This window comes from Aythya marila (genome assembly GCF_965140915.1).
Source record: "Aythya marila genome assembly, chromosome: 1".
NCBI lineage: Eukaryota > Metazoa > Chordata > Aves > Anseriformes > Anatidae > Aythya > Aythya marila.
In genome coordinates, this window is record NC_139042.1 from 96,448,893 (window position 1) to 96,466,565 (window position 17,673).

At 41.6% G+C, this 17,673-nt stretch overlaps 1 protein-coding gene across 2 annotated transcripts in view; it reads left to right on the plus strand.

The window, feature by feature from the left end:
• Window positions 1-2,512: 2,512 nt before the first annotated feature.
• GART (phosphoribosylglycinamide formyltransferase, phosphoribosylglycinamide synthetase, phosphoribosylaminoimidazole synthetase) overlaps window positions 2,513-17,673 on the plus strand; it is a 38,095-nt gene continuing 22,934 nt past the window's right edge. The window contains exons 1-5 of one of the 2 annotated variants that reach the window (XM_082781644.1): window positions 2,513-2,604; window positions 11,031-11,179; window positions 15,283-15,378; window positions 16,092-16,266; window positions 16,968-17,079. In XM_082781644.1, the coding sequence (XP_082637770.1) occupies window positions 2,603-2,604; window positions 11,031-11,179; window positions 15,283-15,378; window positions 16,092-16,266; window positions 16,968-17,079 (534 nt within the window). In that variant the 5' untranslated portion in view covers window positions 2,513-2,602. Of the gene's footprint in view, window positions 2,605-8,430; window positions 8,509-11,030; window positions 11,180-15,282; window positions 15,379-16,091; window positions 16,267-16,967; window positions 17,080-17,673 lie in introns of those variants that run through there. The other variant, XM_082781645.1, reaches the window with a different exon arrangement.

Sequence of the window (17,673 nt, forward strand, 5' to 3'; positions counted from 1 at the left end):
CTGAGGCGTGCGGCCGTGCGCGCCGCCGGGCTGCGGGCCCGCGGGGGTGGGCGGGAGCGATGCCATTGGTCTCCATGGAGCGGGGCCAAGCCCCTGCGCCGCCGCCGCCGCCGCCGGTGCCGCCGCCCCGTGGGTAGAGCGCAAGGCGGCAGCGCCGAGCTGAGGGCGGGGATGAGGGGGGCGTGGGGCGGGAGGGAGGGGACGGGGGGGGTGGGGGGGAGCTGGCCTCGCTGCGCCTCACGCCGGCTCCGCGGAGGGGGAGTTGGAACAAAGGAGGAGCGGGGAAGGGAGAAGGGAGAAGGGGTGCCTGAGGCGCTGCCCGCACCGCCCTGCCGCCAGGGGGTTGGCTGCGGCGCTTCCCAGGCCGGCCGCCCTGCCCGCTGCCCCCCGAGCTGCTCTCCGCTATGTGCGCAGCCAGATCGCCCCGTGTAACGCAGCCGGCCCAAAACGCTCCCGGGTCCGCAAGCGCTGAAGGCTCCCAACTCCAAAAGGCCGCCTCTCCCCACATGGGCTTGCTTCCGCTGTCGTGAAGTAGTAACTTAGGGGCTTAGTAACAGGGTCTTTGCTTACCTGGAATGAAATAAAACAAAATAAAATAAAATAAAATAAAAATAAAATAAATACAAAACATAAATACAAAATAAATACAAAATAGATACAAAACAAAAATAAAATACCTCAAAACCCATGTGCAACTGTCAAATTGTCCCTATGATCTTTACCTGCGACATCAACTTCAATGTGGTTCAATAGCCACTTACAAGCCCCTCTAATAGCTGCTCTGTTTCTTACAGCGTGCTGCTCAGAGGTGGTCAGCCCTAGTCTCAACTTTGTTCAAGTAGCGTTTTTGATCTTTGCATCGGTTTGCTTACATTTATAACAGTTGATTTATTATAATATGAAGCAGTTGTATTGAAGAGGCGCTTTTCCAAATAACAGCACCTTTCGCACTGTGCCAACGTTTATATATTTTAGATACTACTTTAAAATATGGTATTTTAAATTTCTGTTATTAATACATCTGGTATTTAATGAGGTAAACAGTGAAAATATTTCACTTTAGTTTTAGATTCCCGTCATGTGAATGGTCCTGTCCAGACCAGGCATTATTTTAGCCCAACTCAAGCAGAGATGTTCTACATAGGAATAGTGCTGTTAGCATTGTTATCTTGCCATAACAACACAGTTTTAAATATTTTCAGCACAATGTAACTCTAACTCGCTCCTTCCAAGCAATGCTGCCTGGTATAACTTAGCCTATATTAGCGGCTTCTGACAGAAAAGCAGGGATCACAGGCAGGGATCACACCTCTCATGTGGGCTCAGAGGAATCCACACCATGAAGCTGCTCTCAGGAAAGGGACCCTTCTAAACTCAGTTAATTCATTCAAAGAAGCTCAACTACACTGAAAACCCTATCAGTGTAGGCCTCCATCCCTACAGGAAAACCATGAAGAAAGGTACAAAAAAGCCAGGGAACATTTTTATTGCATGTATCTTTATTGCATGTACCCTTTCACTCTGGCTCTCTAAAAATTAACACAAAGTACTAACTGCAATAGACATTATTGGCAGAAATGAGGATCCACAGCTCCATGGGAGTTACTATTCCTGCTCTCCCTTCCAAGATGTTTGTTCAAAAATAAATAAATAAATAATCAATCTTAGTTATACACCTTTATTCAATTAGGTGCCAAGTCATCTTCAGATGAATTAAGTTAACTATTTTACTTTGATCTTGTCAAGACCAGAGTGATGACTTGTGACACATTTGTTGTTCAATCTGAAAACACGTTATTATGGGCACTGCTCATTTTAGAGTACTTATTCATGCAACCGCTCCTTTAAAAAAAATAAATAAGGGCAAAGGTGCACTTAAATATGCAAACAATATTTATTAAACCAGTATTTCATAAGCTAATTTAAAGGAACAGTGAGGATTTCACACAAATTATTGGGGAAAGGGGAGGAACAAACATAAGGATCAAATTTGGTTTTGTTACAGGCAGTATTGTTGCACAATTTTTAATGCTAAATTGAACTAAATGTTGCCCAATGATCTTTGGTTTCATGAAGCAGCAACTTTAACAAAATAGACTGAAGGGTTGCTCGTATCCAGTACTTGAAGTTATAAGAGCACGTTCCAGCTCAGAGGATATAAAAGCAAAATCAATCTTCGCGAAGTATCATTCAGCTAACTTACTAAACTATCTCCTGGGCACTCTGGTGCCACGCTATTTTCTAAATAAAACCCTAAGCACAATAATTGTTTAGAGGTACGGTTTTTCAGCTGGATCTATCGCCTGCCCGGCCCAGCTCAGCACATCCCCCGGGCAGCAACCCACTCAAGCCAAAAGTGGCAGCAAAGCCACAGCAACCCCACGATGAAGGTACTCCTAGATCGGAACAATTTACACGTAAAACCCCATTCCTGGGGCTCCAAGCCACAGCTTTTATTTCCCTTCCTCTCAGCAACCCCCCCGCCCCGGGCCACCCCACCTCCCCCCCCGCCATTTCGTGCGGCGCCTTGGGTACTGAAGTTTGGGGCGGAGCGGCGGAGGATGCCTTCCTCTTTCCTACAATATCCCTGAAGGAATGCCAAATGTAAGTTTTTCCTCTTTCTGCAGAAGGCCGTCCTCTGGGGGTCACGCGTGTCGCTTGCTCCTAGTGCCGCCGCCGGCGGTGTTGGCCCCCCCGCAGCCCGGCTGAGGGGGGGGTGGCGGAGAGCTGCGCGCTGCCCACGCGGTGAAATGGCGGAGCCCGGCTCCCTCCATCAACCACCAGCGGCCGCGTTGTAGCCCGGGCTTTTTTATTTATTTATTTATTTACTTAAGCTGCGTAAATTCATCTTCCTAAATTGGGAATTCACCTGCCTAAATTCACTTCTAGGGTGCTCGAGCTGTAACGTTTCTAAACGTGCTGCGATTTTAAGTGTTTTAAGGGCGCACGTGGCTGCTGTTCGTAGGTTTTTCCCGGCTCTGTTTGGCTTTGCGAAAGTGGCGAAATATTTGCTTTGAAGTAAATAATAAACTTCAAGCTTCTCTTGTTTTGGACTTTGGATGGCTTTGATTCTTTCTCTGCTGTTTGCAGAGCTGGGAGCTCACCAACTTTAATATTGGCTTTTAATTTTTTTTGTAATATCTTTAGTGGAAACTTGGCATTAACGCTCATGTTGGTCTGTTCTCCCACGTGCCTGGTGACGTTGTGCCAGGGGAGGTTTAGGTTGGATATTAGGAAGAATTTCTTTACCGAAAGGGTTGTGAGGCATTGGAATGGGCTGCCCAGGGAAGTGGTGGAGTCACCATCCCTGCAGGTGTTTAAAAGATGTTTAGATGTAGAGCTTAGGGATATGGTTTAGTGGAGGACTTGTTAGTGTTAGGTCAGAGGTTGGACTCAGTGATCTTGGAGGTCTCTTCCAACCTAGATGATTCTGACTTATTCTACTGTTTGTAAGTGAAATAGTAACACACAATGCATACTCTTTATTTCCAGGGTTCCTTCTGGCTATTAGCCAATGGATGCTGAAAGACATCGAGCACTCACAGCTCTTTGAATAGTCTGAATTGCCAGAAGTTAGTACTTGGGCTGGGGAATAACACTGTAAGCTTTTTCTTTTTAACAGTGAGATTTATGGTGATCTTTTGCCTAAAAAACACGGAATCCAGCTGTGCGGAGGATAACACCTATCTCTCACAGTCCCAGTGTGGGCCATGGAAGATCTGAGGCTTATTCTTGGTTCTCATGTGGGCAATAAGCATGGTCCTCTAGTTTCTGCAGGACTGAGAAACATAGATAACGATGACTTGTTTGTTTGTTTGTTTTTGTAAAGCTATCAGTTGCACTGCACAATGTTCCCAAGCGAGAGCCAGAAGTTAGTTGTAAATGAAAAACCACAAGCAAAAGAAACTTGTTTAAACTCAAAGCTATAATTAAAAATCAATTGCCACCTGATTCTAGAGGCCTCTGAACTCTATAAGTAGCACTTTATGGTATTGAAACCTGAGGAAATTAAAAATTACAGATCTATGGCAGCATCACTTTAGTTGAATAAGAGCCTCAGGCCACCCTAATCTAAGCTTGCAGCTCCACCATCATGTTTTGGCCATTCTGCCAGTTTAGGCACCATGCCAATATGTTTCTGTACCTTGCATTGCATCAGCAGAACTGCCTGCATGCTCGGCATGGTGAATTTACTAAAGAAACATATCTATAGAAAAAAATAATAATAAAAAAAAACCATGGTTCGTCTTCCAACCCTGGTCTGATTCCCCAGTCTGACTCCCCTTGTGACTTGTAAGCAGGCTAGTGTAAGAAGTGGGAACGAGCAGTTAGGTGAGAAGATAAATTGTGGAGCAGTGTTTGCAACCAACCATGTTTTGGTTTCTTGAACAATCAAGGTGGTCTGAGAGTGCTGTTCCAGGACAGCTGGGCTGATTACCAGTCTGCTGCAACAAAAAGGAGCTCTTTTCATCTGCTTCTGCTGCTTGCTTTGTATGCTCTGTGGTGATCACTTCATCTCTCAATGAGTTAGTTTAGCTGACTAAACTGGCAGAAAATTATTTCCTTTTTGTTATTATTACTTTATCGAGTTGGTTACCGTTGTAGTGTTAGTTTTCCATCATTTATTGGCTTCGTGATCCAACTGACTGCACACATTTGGCACTGGAGTGGGAGAGGGAACGAGAGGCTGGAGGTGGAGAAGAGAGTTGGACCAATGGCAGGCTGTACCAGCAAAGACCAGCGTAAGCCAGTTGTGAAACACCAGTGAGTGAACCTGTAGCCTGCACATTTCAAACTCTGTTTTCTTGTCCAAGCTTGAACATGGTCCAGAAGTTGGCAAAGGTTCTCTGAGATGGCCGACTGGGAGCTCTCATTGTGTGCACTGAGATCTTTGTGCACTCATGGCATTCACCTCATGTGTATCAAGATCTTTGTGCATTTGTGATGTGCAGTGTACTCTACTTTCTTATTAACAAAAGGCTTAGGCTGCTGGTTAATATTAGTTCAGAAAGCAGGAAAGCCATGTTTAGCCTGAGAGGATTTAGGACCATGCTACCTGGCTGCTGGCCAGTTCAGGAACGGAGTAAAGGATGGCAGGTTCATGGGGCGCAGTACAGCAGCAGCCCAGCTGTTGAAGCTGGGAGGAGGAACACCTAGGTTTTGGTTTATGTTCAAGGATATTCTTTCAATATTTTATCCTGTTATCATTCTATGAAAAAAAAAATGCATAAATTGTCCTGACTGCTAGGGCTGGAACCTAATACTGAACTCAGCAGAGCGGCAGCTGAAGTGCAGAACCTTTCAATTTTGTGTTATTCCTGTGTCCCACGGGTCTTTATTTCTTCTTGTTCTCTTGCCTAGCTTCAAGAGAAAGAGTGAACTTTCTCCTTTAGCACAAAGCTAAGTGGTAAGAGTTTTTTTCCAAGGCACTGGGAGGTGTGGGTTTGAGCCTGCTTAGTGATGCTAGGCTTGGATTCTCTGTATTTCCAGTAAGTGCTATCACTGCCAGGCCATGTTATAGCCAAAGCTCCAGGGAGGGTAGGAGTTAAGATGCTCCGAGCTTGGACCATATATTTAGTATAAAGAAAAGGTTTCCACAATCCCAGTGTAGCAAAGCTAAGGTATTGCAGCTTTTAAATAGGCAGTGGTTAAGGTTAAATGGTAGTCATGCAGTGATGCAATAGATTGCTGTTGCCTAAAAGGTGAGTCTTGCATTTATCCTGTCCTGCCTAGGCATGTTGTCCCATCCCTTCGTTTTTAGCGCCTCTGGTACTTGGCTGATTGCGCTGTTAGTCAGTTCAGCCAGCAAAAATCTGTTTTGTTGTTTTGTTGCTCAGGTTAGTTTTGTGAAAGAACAGTTAATGGACTATGCTCAGGTGAGCATCAGCAGCAGTACAAGGAAAAGGAAAGCACATCTGGGTTCAAGACATCCCTTCCAGTGACAATGAGGTATCCTTATGGGTCCAGCTGTCTCATGAAATGCCACCCTCCGTGTTGGCTCTAGCCTAGCATTGCTCTGCATGCCAACCTTAATCTGGTGTTCTGTGATTTGCAGGTTTCCAAATACAAAGCCTGAGGCAAAGCTCCTGAGCCCATATTCATTTCACATACTTAAGTGACTTATTTTTCTTCCTGAGAGTCTTTTGTATCCAGACACCCTGAATCATTTCTCTAACAGTTACCTAATTATTACTGATTCAGAAAAACAATCCCATTGATTTCAGAGTAATCATGCATGTGAGTATTAATGCATGTGTAAACTTCTGCAGCAGTGTAAACCCCCTGGAGCAGCAGATACGTTTTTGGGAAGTGCTGGAACACTTTGGATGCTGCATGGTGCAAAATTTTAGATACACCTAAATATTAATATTGTTACTTCATCCTCAGTTCCTATTTTGTTGGAACTAGGACTTTAAAAAGTATCTTTTAAGATTACATTTTTTTCTGACACCTTTCTTTTTCCACAAGTTTTCAAGATCTCACTTACTTGTTTACCACAGCAAAACGCTCTATACCCAGCTCTATCAGCCAAGGCACGGAGAAACCCAGCAGCGTTGGAGCTTAATTTACAGACACTGTCTGAAGCAGTAACCTGCCCCCAGTAATGCCCTTTAATTAATGTTTGTGCTATGTTGCATCCATGTTATTTTAGCTACACCTTTTCACTGCTTACAATTAGTTAGGGGTGAGGCAATGAGGCAATGATGGCTTATTCCAGACTCCACCTAGCTGAGATAAATATTTAGGTAACTTGCACCATGCACTTATGACGTGAAATTGAAACCTGGGCAGTAATAGCTTAAGGAGTTGATGTTTTCTTACACTTACAGAGTTACCTTCGTAAGCTTTCCATTAACACAGCCAGGGAGCTCCGTTTAACCCCCAAGGCTGCACACCGGATCTGTTCCAGGCTCATGCCCCTTCCCCATTAACTGCTCCTGAATTTGTAGCCTCGTTTCACTTCTGCCTGTATCTGAAAGCTCACTGTGCCTTTTGAAGGAGCCAAGTCGGAGAAAGCTGTCAGACATTGTTTTTGCCTTGCTCACTTTGTTTTCTCTGCTCCACAGGCCCTGACCTAGTGGAGGAGTTGCCCAGCTTCTTAATGAGCCTCAGCTTTGTGGAGGATAAAGGTCTCTAGGCTGATGCTCTTCCCTGCTGACTAGCTGCTGGCAACCTCAGGGATAGGCTCTGGAAATCAACTTGTCTTCACTGTATCCTCCTGTCCTCTCCTGTTGGGTACATGGAGTGATTAGCTTGCTTCTGCTTTCCTGTCTTATTTAGCCTAAGGACTTGGTAATGGACCTTTAACTGAAATACCATCTGTCTTTATTTTAAGACTTCTTTTATAGACAAACATATCTTCCTTCTTTACAAAAGCAGACAATGGTCGCTTAAGGTAATTATGTACCACTTTTTGGAATCTTTTCAGCTTCTGCCTCTTTATGAGAGGATTTAAGGATTTCACATACTTCCTCCATAAAAATTGTGTGGTAATCCTCACAGAAGAAATCAACTGCTTTGTGAGTGGCCTTTGGTTGTTTGACAATAAATAGTTGACTCCTGGATTAGTGCCAAAATTAAAAAGAAATGTCGCCTCTTGCAATTTTCATTTCGAATGCAAGATACTGCTGGGTGGCAGAGGGTCTACACCGCATCTTTTTAGTCAGTGTGAAAAAGAAAGGCTGTCACCACTACATTTGAGCCTTATAAGCTGGAATTGCCACCAGAAGAAGTTCTTGTCAAGCTACATCCCTAAATACAAGTTGCTGTGATGATGTTTAAGGGATGCACAAACTAGTTGAGTTTCTGAAATCAAAACAAATGGTTAAACCACTTTTTTTCTCCCATTTTGTTATAAAATGGTTAAAATTTATTTGAACATATGATACAGGGCTTGTTCTATTTAACTGTTCCCATATAACGTTTTATGCCATACATTATTCATTTTGTTAACTGAACATGATACTTCTTGGGGAAAAAATGATTTGCCAAAATGATGAGTTACTTTAGCTGGTAACAGCGTTACGGGGTCTTGAAGCCTATCGTTCAACTATTTCTACACAGTAAGTTTGATGGAGCACGAATGTGCATCTTGCACTGTATTTTTCAATACTGTTGACATGCATGGGACTATGCTAAGCATCTGTTTTTTTTAAATGATCAGTGCATGTTTTGATCTAATTATTGAAAATTTTTCAACTGCAAGAAATAATTTGGGTGAGACAGAATTTATTGCGCCTGTTTAGGAGTGAAAGGATGGGCTGCTTCTGCTCTGCAAACTTTTTGCTCCTCATCTCTCGGCCGTTTGTGTGTGAGTTTCTGTTCTCCCCCCAGCTGACATGGCTGAACTTTCCTGTTCATTGGCTACCTGCACAATGTCGTCAGTGGGGCGGTAGTGTTGGGACGGGGGCACTACATTTTAAAACCAAAGGTTGCTTTTCTCCTTTCTCTTTGCACATCTGAACCCTCGAGCATTACTTTCCTCAAACCAACAGCACATAGGATAGAGTAAGTATGATCTCTGTTCCAGTTTGGATCTCTGCATTCACTTCTGATATACTTGCCAAAAAAATGCAGTAATATGTAGGTTTCAATTTATTATTGATAAAACTTGCCTTAATATTATTATTTAATGATGACTGTCTGTGGAAACGTGCTTGCTGGATTTAGTTAAGTGTAGGATATACCTATCTGCTACATGGTAAATGTTTACTCTTCTACAGAGCACTCTTTTGACCTAGGTTACTGTCTTTATCTAACACGTCCCTTCACTGTAGCCAGCCCCGTACTCATTTTTTTTCCCTTGGGTTGTAATATCATACAGGTTTACCATACCTTCACACCCCAAATGTGTAGCATAGCTGATATTTTTACCCCAGTGTATTTTTCTTATTGTATGGGATCCATGAGGTTTATAATTAAAATGCCCCTACAGCTTTGCAGTCTGTGTATCTTGTCAAACATGCTTCAACAGAAAGCTATTGATCTCTTCCCACCTGAACCTACAATTAAATTTTAACTCCAGTATGTTTAGTTCATAGCGAACAACTCAGCATCCATCATCTGTCTCTTGTCCTTCTCTTTGTGTTTCTTTTTTCTTTATTTTGCCTAAAAGTATCGTTCTCTGAACAAATCATGCCTTTGTTAACAGGTTAAAATACATTATCAAGGGGTTACCATCTAAAATGCGTGGGGGCTCTCCTTCTCTGAAGTAGGTTACAGAGGACTTGGATTTACAAACCAGGCTCCGTGTATGCCTTGCATGGTGCCCTCCAAGCAGAAGCATCTCCTGCAGAGTCCAGGCTCCCAGGACAGCTGGGTTTCTCTGGGGTCCCCAGAGCCATCTGGGCAGCTCTTGGGCAGGGGCCAGCAGCTTTATCCGAGTAACAGCTGGCATCGGGGAGAGGCACATGCCCTGCCTTATCAGTTGGCTGAAAACCTGCTGTCTGTCGTGCCTCTGGTATGGCCGCTTTTCCCTTAGAAATCTGGTTTGGGTGGGTTTTATCCTCCCTGGCACTTAGGATGTATTCTGTGCTGGGATCCCTGCACACACTGGCAAGCGCTGGTCAAGGACCGGCTGCTCGACTGAAGAGGCCCAAGCAGCGACCAGGAGTTGTGCTACGTGTGCAGGGAGGCCGGGCACTGCGTTTGGCTAAAACTCTTATCTCGGCTGTGTCCCTGCCCCCGATGACTGCGAGGTGATTTGCACAGACCTCTTTGCTGGCCATGCCAAGTCCTTGAACAAATCATGCCCATTTCCACGCAAAACTGCTTTTGTGTATCCTCATCGCTTAAAATGCATGAAAACGCTCTAATATTTTGTTATTGAAAGCAATGAATGCTCCACTTGGGCACAGGACAGCTGCCCATCTATAGCTTTGCTCGCCCTCTGCTTCACTGAATAGCTTCACGGGGGACTGCTTGTCTTCTGTGAATAAAACTCACCTTAAACAGTGCACCTGCGTACACAATTTATGTGTAGTTGGACTAATGTCACTAATGGAGTAGAGCTTATTCTTTGGATAGCTCAGGAGGTTAGCCTTTGCCTGTCCAGGACCTCCAAAGAAAGACATACGTACTTATTTTGTCTCTTTATTTACCATTTTCTGAATTCCAATGTTCTTCTCCAGAGTAAGTGAAGTCTTCTGTTCTGTAAAATTGTCGAGATGGCAATTTTCAGGTGACTTACACCCGTAAGTATGTAGAAAATACACACAGAAATAAGCACATCTTAAAAAGCAAAGGCCAACATTCAGCGCTCCTCAAAGACAGAATTGTAATGTCCACGTCAATGTGCTATATGGAAACTGTGTTTGCACATGCACGTGATGACATCAGGAGGGTGAAACAGAGCATTCATTTCATTTTGGAGCAATTTGTCCTCAAACTATTGAAAAATCTAGGCTTTGCCTTGTAAAACCCTGACCAGCCTAAGGCTCCTTCAGTCCCAAGGGAATGTGCATTAAGACTCTGCTTCCCCGTTCTGTTACAAGTTGCTTTCCCTATCTCATTGCTCTTAACCTTAACTTCTAACAAAGTATTTAGACATTTTTTCTGATATTACTACCCAAAAGTCTCAAGTTGTCCCATTCAGCTCCCTAACGTTGCCAACAGCATTAAAACAATTAGTTCATCAGAGGGACTTTGCAGGCTTGGATTTGCCAGGAACGTGTGTAAGTTACAAATCACAGCCTGGTGGGTCATAAAGGTTGTTCTGTATCACAGGCTTCAGTACAGCTCAGAACAGTTGCCAGTCTGATCAAAGGAAAAACAGGATTGCCCTGTGGGTTGCTTCAGTGTTTGACATTTATTTTCTATCACACCTTATTAAGTCAGTTATCCATTTCCACGCACTTTTTTTTTTTTTCTTTAAACCAACAAAACCGTCATAGAAACATCATTGCCTGAAACAAAGTGGCATTCACCTCTGCTGAGAGCTGCCTTCCACCCTGCAGTTAAATCTGTGAAGCTCTCGCTTTCCTAACCTGGCTCTACTAATTCTGTGTTGCTTGTGTTCTGGTTTTGTGCAGGCTCATGGCTGATCGGGTGCTTGTCATCGGCAGTGGAGGGAGAGAGCATGCGCTGGCCTGGAAGCTGGCCCAGTCCCCACATGTAAAACAAGTGTTTGTTGCTCCAGGAAACGCAGGAACAGCTGACAATGGAAAAATTTCCAATTCAGGTAAAAAGAAAAATTACCAGGTTAAAATACGATAGCTAAACAAATAAATTGTTCCATTAATTGATCTAAAATCTGTTGGAGTGAAAGGCTTATAATAATTATTATTATTATTTGAAGCTTTGGGTGCATGTGAAATCATACAGACGCAGTTAAGAAAAAAATATCTGAGCAAAGCCTTGTGCAACTACCACTCATTGAATTTTATCTCAGGTTTGTTAGTTAATTCATTGGACTTGGGTGGTAGAGAATATGGCTGAAACTCCTGCAAGTTCTTGCTTCCTGCCTAGCAGGAATGGGTAATGTTTTATCTTGGTATGCAGTGCAGTTCAGCAGCTGTTTCAGCTGTGAACAGCTGTGCTTGCAGCAAATGCTGGCACTTCTAGGAGAGTGGCAGAGCAGACTGCTTTGGGTAGGAACCACTGTTTCATTCTCAGAAGTCCCATGGAAGCCGTACGATGCCTACAACCTTTCATAAGAAAACTTTCTCACCTAAAACAGTCAACCATAGAAAAACGTTCATTCCTTTGTCTTACTGATTTAAAGAAGTTAGGATTATTTTTGAACACTTCTGTTAGTACTGACTGCGTGTTTCAAGCTTCTCGCCTAAATGTGGTGAGCTCTGACAGATTGGCTCTAACTGAAACTGTTCATATTAATTAGTTTTCAAAACCCAGCTTAAGGTTTTTCAGATTGAGCATCCAAAAGTACATGCTGTGTTTAAACTGCACTGTTCTAAGGTGTTTGCCTGGAGGCACACAGTGAATCAGTACAAAAGCAGGGGTAATAACTCCGAAATGTCTGTCTTGTGTCCATTATATGCCAGATCCTGAAGTACTTCAAGCAACCAACTTAACTTTCTACTTGGTATGTGATAACATACAGAACTAAAATTAACATATTATACGTGTGAGCAAGAATTATATGCCTCCATTTTCTGCATTTATATGTACGAGTAAAATCTTTTTTTGTTATGATTTCATGTGGAAACATGAATCCCGTCATTTTCTTCTACAGCAGATAATTACCAGACTTAATTCTGTTGGAATGCTTAATTACAGGAAGTTTAAATAACTTTGTTCATAATTTCTTTGAATATGCACAGTATCATAGGCAGCTTTTTTGTCCTGTTTGATCTCGGGGAGAGAGCCCAAGAAAGAGCATGACAGGAAAGTCATGTTCTTATATTTCCTTCTCATCCCAGAAGGTCAAACAGAAATCTTTATACTCATAATAAATTGAGTCAGTGCCAGCCTTTATGGCCTGCAGAATGTTAATTTCAATATTCTTTTTTTTCAAATGATGTCTTTTTAAGAACTGCTGTGCTTTCCTCTCACATTGTTATTGCATAAAATGCACTGCACCCTCAACAATATAAAATATTTGAGCATGTGTTCAAACCACCTCCTTTTAGTGCTTAAGCCACCTCCATGAAAGCAACCACATGTACTCAATCTCTTTTTTTCCAGACAGTGGCCTCACATGTGCTTTAGGAGAGAAATCCTCAGCCAGCTGGGAGGCAGAAAGAATCTAGAATTTGTGTTACAAAAACAGGTTGACTGTTTTTATTTATTTTGCAATTAAAAGGAAATAATTTGTTTTATCTACTCAGGCATTTGAGTCCTAGCACTGGGGCCTAGATTTTTACTGGGTGGAGAAAATGGAAAACAGGTTTTCAGAAGTATGTAAGCCCTATTATGTTGTCTAAGCCTGGGCAGCAATGCCTGTGAAACTGTTACCATTGTTTCTGTTTTTTTTGTGTCATCAAGATTTGGCTCTGAAAGTTCATCCTCCCCTATGGTTCATGAGATTTCCTTTAATCAGCATTGAAGTTCTGGTTCTCAGATGATTTCTGAAACATGTAAAGGTGAACTTAAAACTATAAATAAACTTTAATTATTAAAAACTTGCTCCTGTCGAAGCTACAAAAGTTTTCATGGTTAATTTCAGTCAGTAATCCTTTCTGACATTATAGATTATATTTAGCCACTCAACCTAAATCTGTTATATATTTGATTTATATTTAATTAGCAGGACAAATTTAGTGCCAGAAGAGTATAGAATAGCTCGCTGAATCCTGAGGTACACATATGCATGTCTGCAAATGGACTTGAGCATCCTGACACCTCCTTCTACTGCACATTAGGTCTCCACCTAACAAATATTCTTAACTTTAAGCCCTGGCTTTGCAAATGTTGGTCCGAGTTCCTTCTGTTTGGTTTGAAATGCATGTCTAGCTGTCATTTTGAGAAGTAAAACAGTGCTACAAAGCTGTTCTGTTTCAGTCTACACCATGAGGAAAATGGCGTTTGGGGTTAGAGTTAAAATTACGTGCTAACAATGTGACTTACTCCGTTCTGTTTGTTACAAGGACATTTCCACATAATGTATATCTTGTGCTGTGTTCACTGCACATATCTCTAGTAGATAAGGCCTGAGGCTTGTCAATTTTGAATGAAAATCACAGTTATCTTATTGGCTCTTCCCTTTCCCTGCTCCATTTCACGTGATTTGATGTCACAGGGAACAGGGATTGTCCCTCTGCAGTTGCCCACCAGAACTCCCATTGTCTTCCTCTGGGATCTGCTGTTCTTGAACTGCTTTCACAACACCCTCATGAGACTGAAAGACAATATTGACCTTTATGTTAATCAACACTTTAAAGCCAAGTGTGCTATGCTTTTGGTCTTGCTCTCTTGTGAGCTAGAAGTCAGTTGGCAGAAATTGCACACAGATATCAAAGGCCTTTGCTTTTTCTTACTTAGGCTGGTGTAACAAAGTAAATGAACTGTTGAATGGTTATCAGGAAAGTAATTTTTATCAATCTGTTCAATCTGTTTCACCCAAACAGGATAAATCTGTAATCAAAATGCAAGTTTCAGATACTGCTTTTATGCCTTCTCCTCTGGAAATGGGGAATTTTAACTCGTGCAGGGTGGCAGAAGCTAAGTAGGTACCAACACAGAATTGTGTGGATGTGTCTAACAGAAGATGCTTTATCACTGCCTCTGCCTTCTCTGTCCGCTTCGCTGGAAACTAACTGGACGGGGACATAGCTCCTCTCACGCTTGCCAATATGGTCACTAGCATGACTTCACAAGCAAAACTGAGCAAAGTATTCCAGCTCCAAGGAAGATGTGCACTTTATTCTGTTTGTAGATTTGTACTCTGACGTGTTAGACTCCTCCCCATGAAGGCAGCCAGTCCACGCTGGGCTCTGCTTGCAGCATGTTCGCTCTCCGAGTTCACATTCCAGTCCCCTGCAGACCTTGGCTTTATTTATTCTTGATAAAAGCAGTGGAATTGCATTGCCTTTGCGTAAATCTTTTATCATGAGACTTGACATTACTGTCTTTCTTGTGAGCTTTTTCTTTTGTTTACACAGTCTTTGACACTGCAAGTATCATCACATTCTGTGCTTCTTTACAGAAACATAACTGTCCTAGAAACCTTACCCTTAAATCCTTACCCATAATTACAGTACCTTCCCATACTAAGTTCAGCTTAATGTAAGAAAAAGCACTCAGATTTCGTTTTGTTTCAGTAAGGTCACGGTTTAGTGTGACAGGTTTTAGCTGGCACTACAGAAAGACAGAAAAAGAACGCATTTGCAATGCTACCACCAGTGACTTGTTTCTGTCCCCTACGCCATCCTGGCATGAACATGTGCAAAGCTTCGTGGTCAGTCTAATCCAGGAAGAGACTGGCTGAACTATAGATAGATTGAGGTTTTTTTCTGGTGAGTTGTTTTTAACTTGGTTGTTTAGTGATGCTTCTTTTTCTGGTAAACAGGATGTTTTTGAGATGAGAATGGTTTACTGTATGATGGTGTAGGGGATCCTGAAACTTTTTCTCACCTTCATGAGCAACGTTATGTTTACAGTGCATGTCAAACTACAGCCTTTGCTTGGGGTCTTGGCGTTGTATTTTGTTACAGGGTGCATTCATATTTTTTGAAGATATATGCACCTGTAAGTCAGTTTATTTATGTACTTGTGCATGCCTCTGTTCCATATTTACATTGACTTCCCATTTAGTGTTTAATGTGATAAACAAGTGCCAAGAGTAACAAATGAAGTCTTACCACCCTTTGGTATCTTTGACAGCTGTTTCAATCAGCAATCATGCTGCACTTGCCCAGTTCTGCAGAGATCAGGAGATCAGGCTGGTTGTGGTTGGTCCAGAGGTTCCTCTTGCTGCTGGTAAGAGAAAGAAAACTAAAAATCATAGCTTTCTTATTTTAGAAAGAAAAGTAAATTTTAGTCCCCATCTTTTTCCTACCACTCAAAAGTGTGGACACTCAACTGAGTGTCTTCAGTAAAAACACAAACAGATTCCCTGTAGCAGTTTCCTTGAAATTCAGGGCTGTGCCATGACAAAAATGAAGTTCAAAGAGTATTTTGTGAACAGTGTAATAGTTAAAATATCATTCACAGTTCTATTTCTTTCTAAGTTCTTGGATTTAATAAAAGAGGTATGAAAGTGTTTCTATAAAAGAATGTTGTCTAAGGATTTTGTTTTCCTATGGAATTTGCTTTTTTTTGGAAATAATAATAATTTGGGACTAGGTTTTAAAAAAAAAAAAAAAACTTTCTAAACGTGTTGATAATTTGTTTTATGTTTTTACATGATCAAGAATTATCTGCATAAAAGTCTAATGTTAACTATTTGGCCAAAAGCTGTAATAAAACAAGGGAGGCTTATCATATCCTACCAAGTGCAAAGATCTCAGCCCCAAATATTGCAGGGTTACTTGCTCCTGGTTAGAGTGAAAAATACATCTAGGGCCAATCTGGTAAAATAGGCATGGCTTATCACTCCTATGTATTTGTTCCAACAAATTAGTAACTGGGACTGCATGACTACAAATCATCTGGTGATTTGAAAAAAAAATAATATGTGTTGTTATTTTCAGGAATTGTTGATGACTTGACAGCAGCTCAAGTGAGATGTTTTGGTCCAACAGCAAAGGCAGCTCAGCTGGAGTCCAGTAAGAGCTTTGCCAAAGCCTTCTTGGACCGTCATGAGATCCCAACCGCAAGATGGAAGTCTTTTACTGATCCAAAAGCAGCATGTAGCTTCATTAACAGGTAAAGCTACCTTCATAATTGATTTTTCGTGTTTTTTTTTTTTAAAGCCATATACAGTGTGCTAGATATCCTAAACAATCAAATGATTAATAATGTGTCAATATTCTTAGCTGTAGTACAATATCCATAATGGTTTTAAAGGATAATCTGACATGACACTATCATTCTGTGGTAATAATTTAATGGCTCTTTATTTATTACTCTTTTAATGAAAACTAAGTTCAGTGTTCAGTTTACAGGAAAATGTGGTAGAAGTTTTTATTTTTTTTCAGATTGTCTGTTATGGAAACCCACCTTACAGTCTGATAGTCGTAGCATGGTCAGTCTTCTTTGTTCTTTTCTCCACAAGTATGGATTCTGCACTGGGAGCTTACTCAGCAAATAATGATCTAATTATCAGAATACTATCCAGTTTACCCAACATTGATACAATATTAAATTATTAGAAGAACAGCAGCCTTTTGGGTACACTAGTGAAATTCAACGGTGTGAAAAAAAAGAGGAAGCAGAAAGCTTCAGCGGACGTAGCATATCAAGAGAAGTCTAGATTTTATGCGTGTGTTACTCAATAACATAAAACTGTTGCCAGGAAAACTGATGAGTATTTTGATTTTTCGACTACTGGCATGTTCAGAATATTTACAAAATATGGTTGGAATATAGAGTGTTTACTTTTGGATCTCTCTTCTCTATCTTTAAAGTGCCAATTTCCCAGCTTTAGTTGTAAAAGCTAGTGGCCTGGCAGCTGGCAAAGGAGTAATTGTAGCTTCAAACAAGGAAGAAGCCTGCAAAGCTGTTAATGAAATCATGCAGGTGAGTGGAAATGTCATGCACTGATTGGAAGAGTTCTTACACATGAGTTGTTAACCATGTCAAAGTGTCAGAAAAGCTCTTTTTTATTTCTATATAATAGGAATTTGACTAACAGAAGTCAAATATTTTAACCATTATTTGGACAGCTTTGAAGCTGTATCATATTATTGCTTGAGGCAGAGCACTCTTTCTCAGCATAGTTTATGTAGACTAAAACAAAATCCTTCCTACTGAAGACCTGCACTTATTTCAGCATGGTTTTCATTTTTTTTTGTTTGCTTCTTTTGAGCCTCTGCTATGATGAAACGGGTACTGCAGTGCTCTAATATTAACACTGTGATTAAGCTGTATGTTGACAGGCAACATCAGCTTTAGGATTCCAGTCACACAGCACTTAAATGTGTAGTAAAATTCCAGTGGAATTATTTCAAATTAAGCATATATTTAGGTAAGATAGTCAACAAGTATATTAGGACCATCAAAATCTGAAGAGAACCAAAATGAAGCAGTTCCATCTGAACGGTTAGGAACATAGAGCTGGAAAATAACTTGCACAGGTCAGGTCCTCAACTGATGCCTGCAGCACAGCCTCTT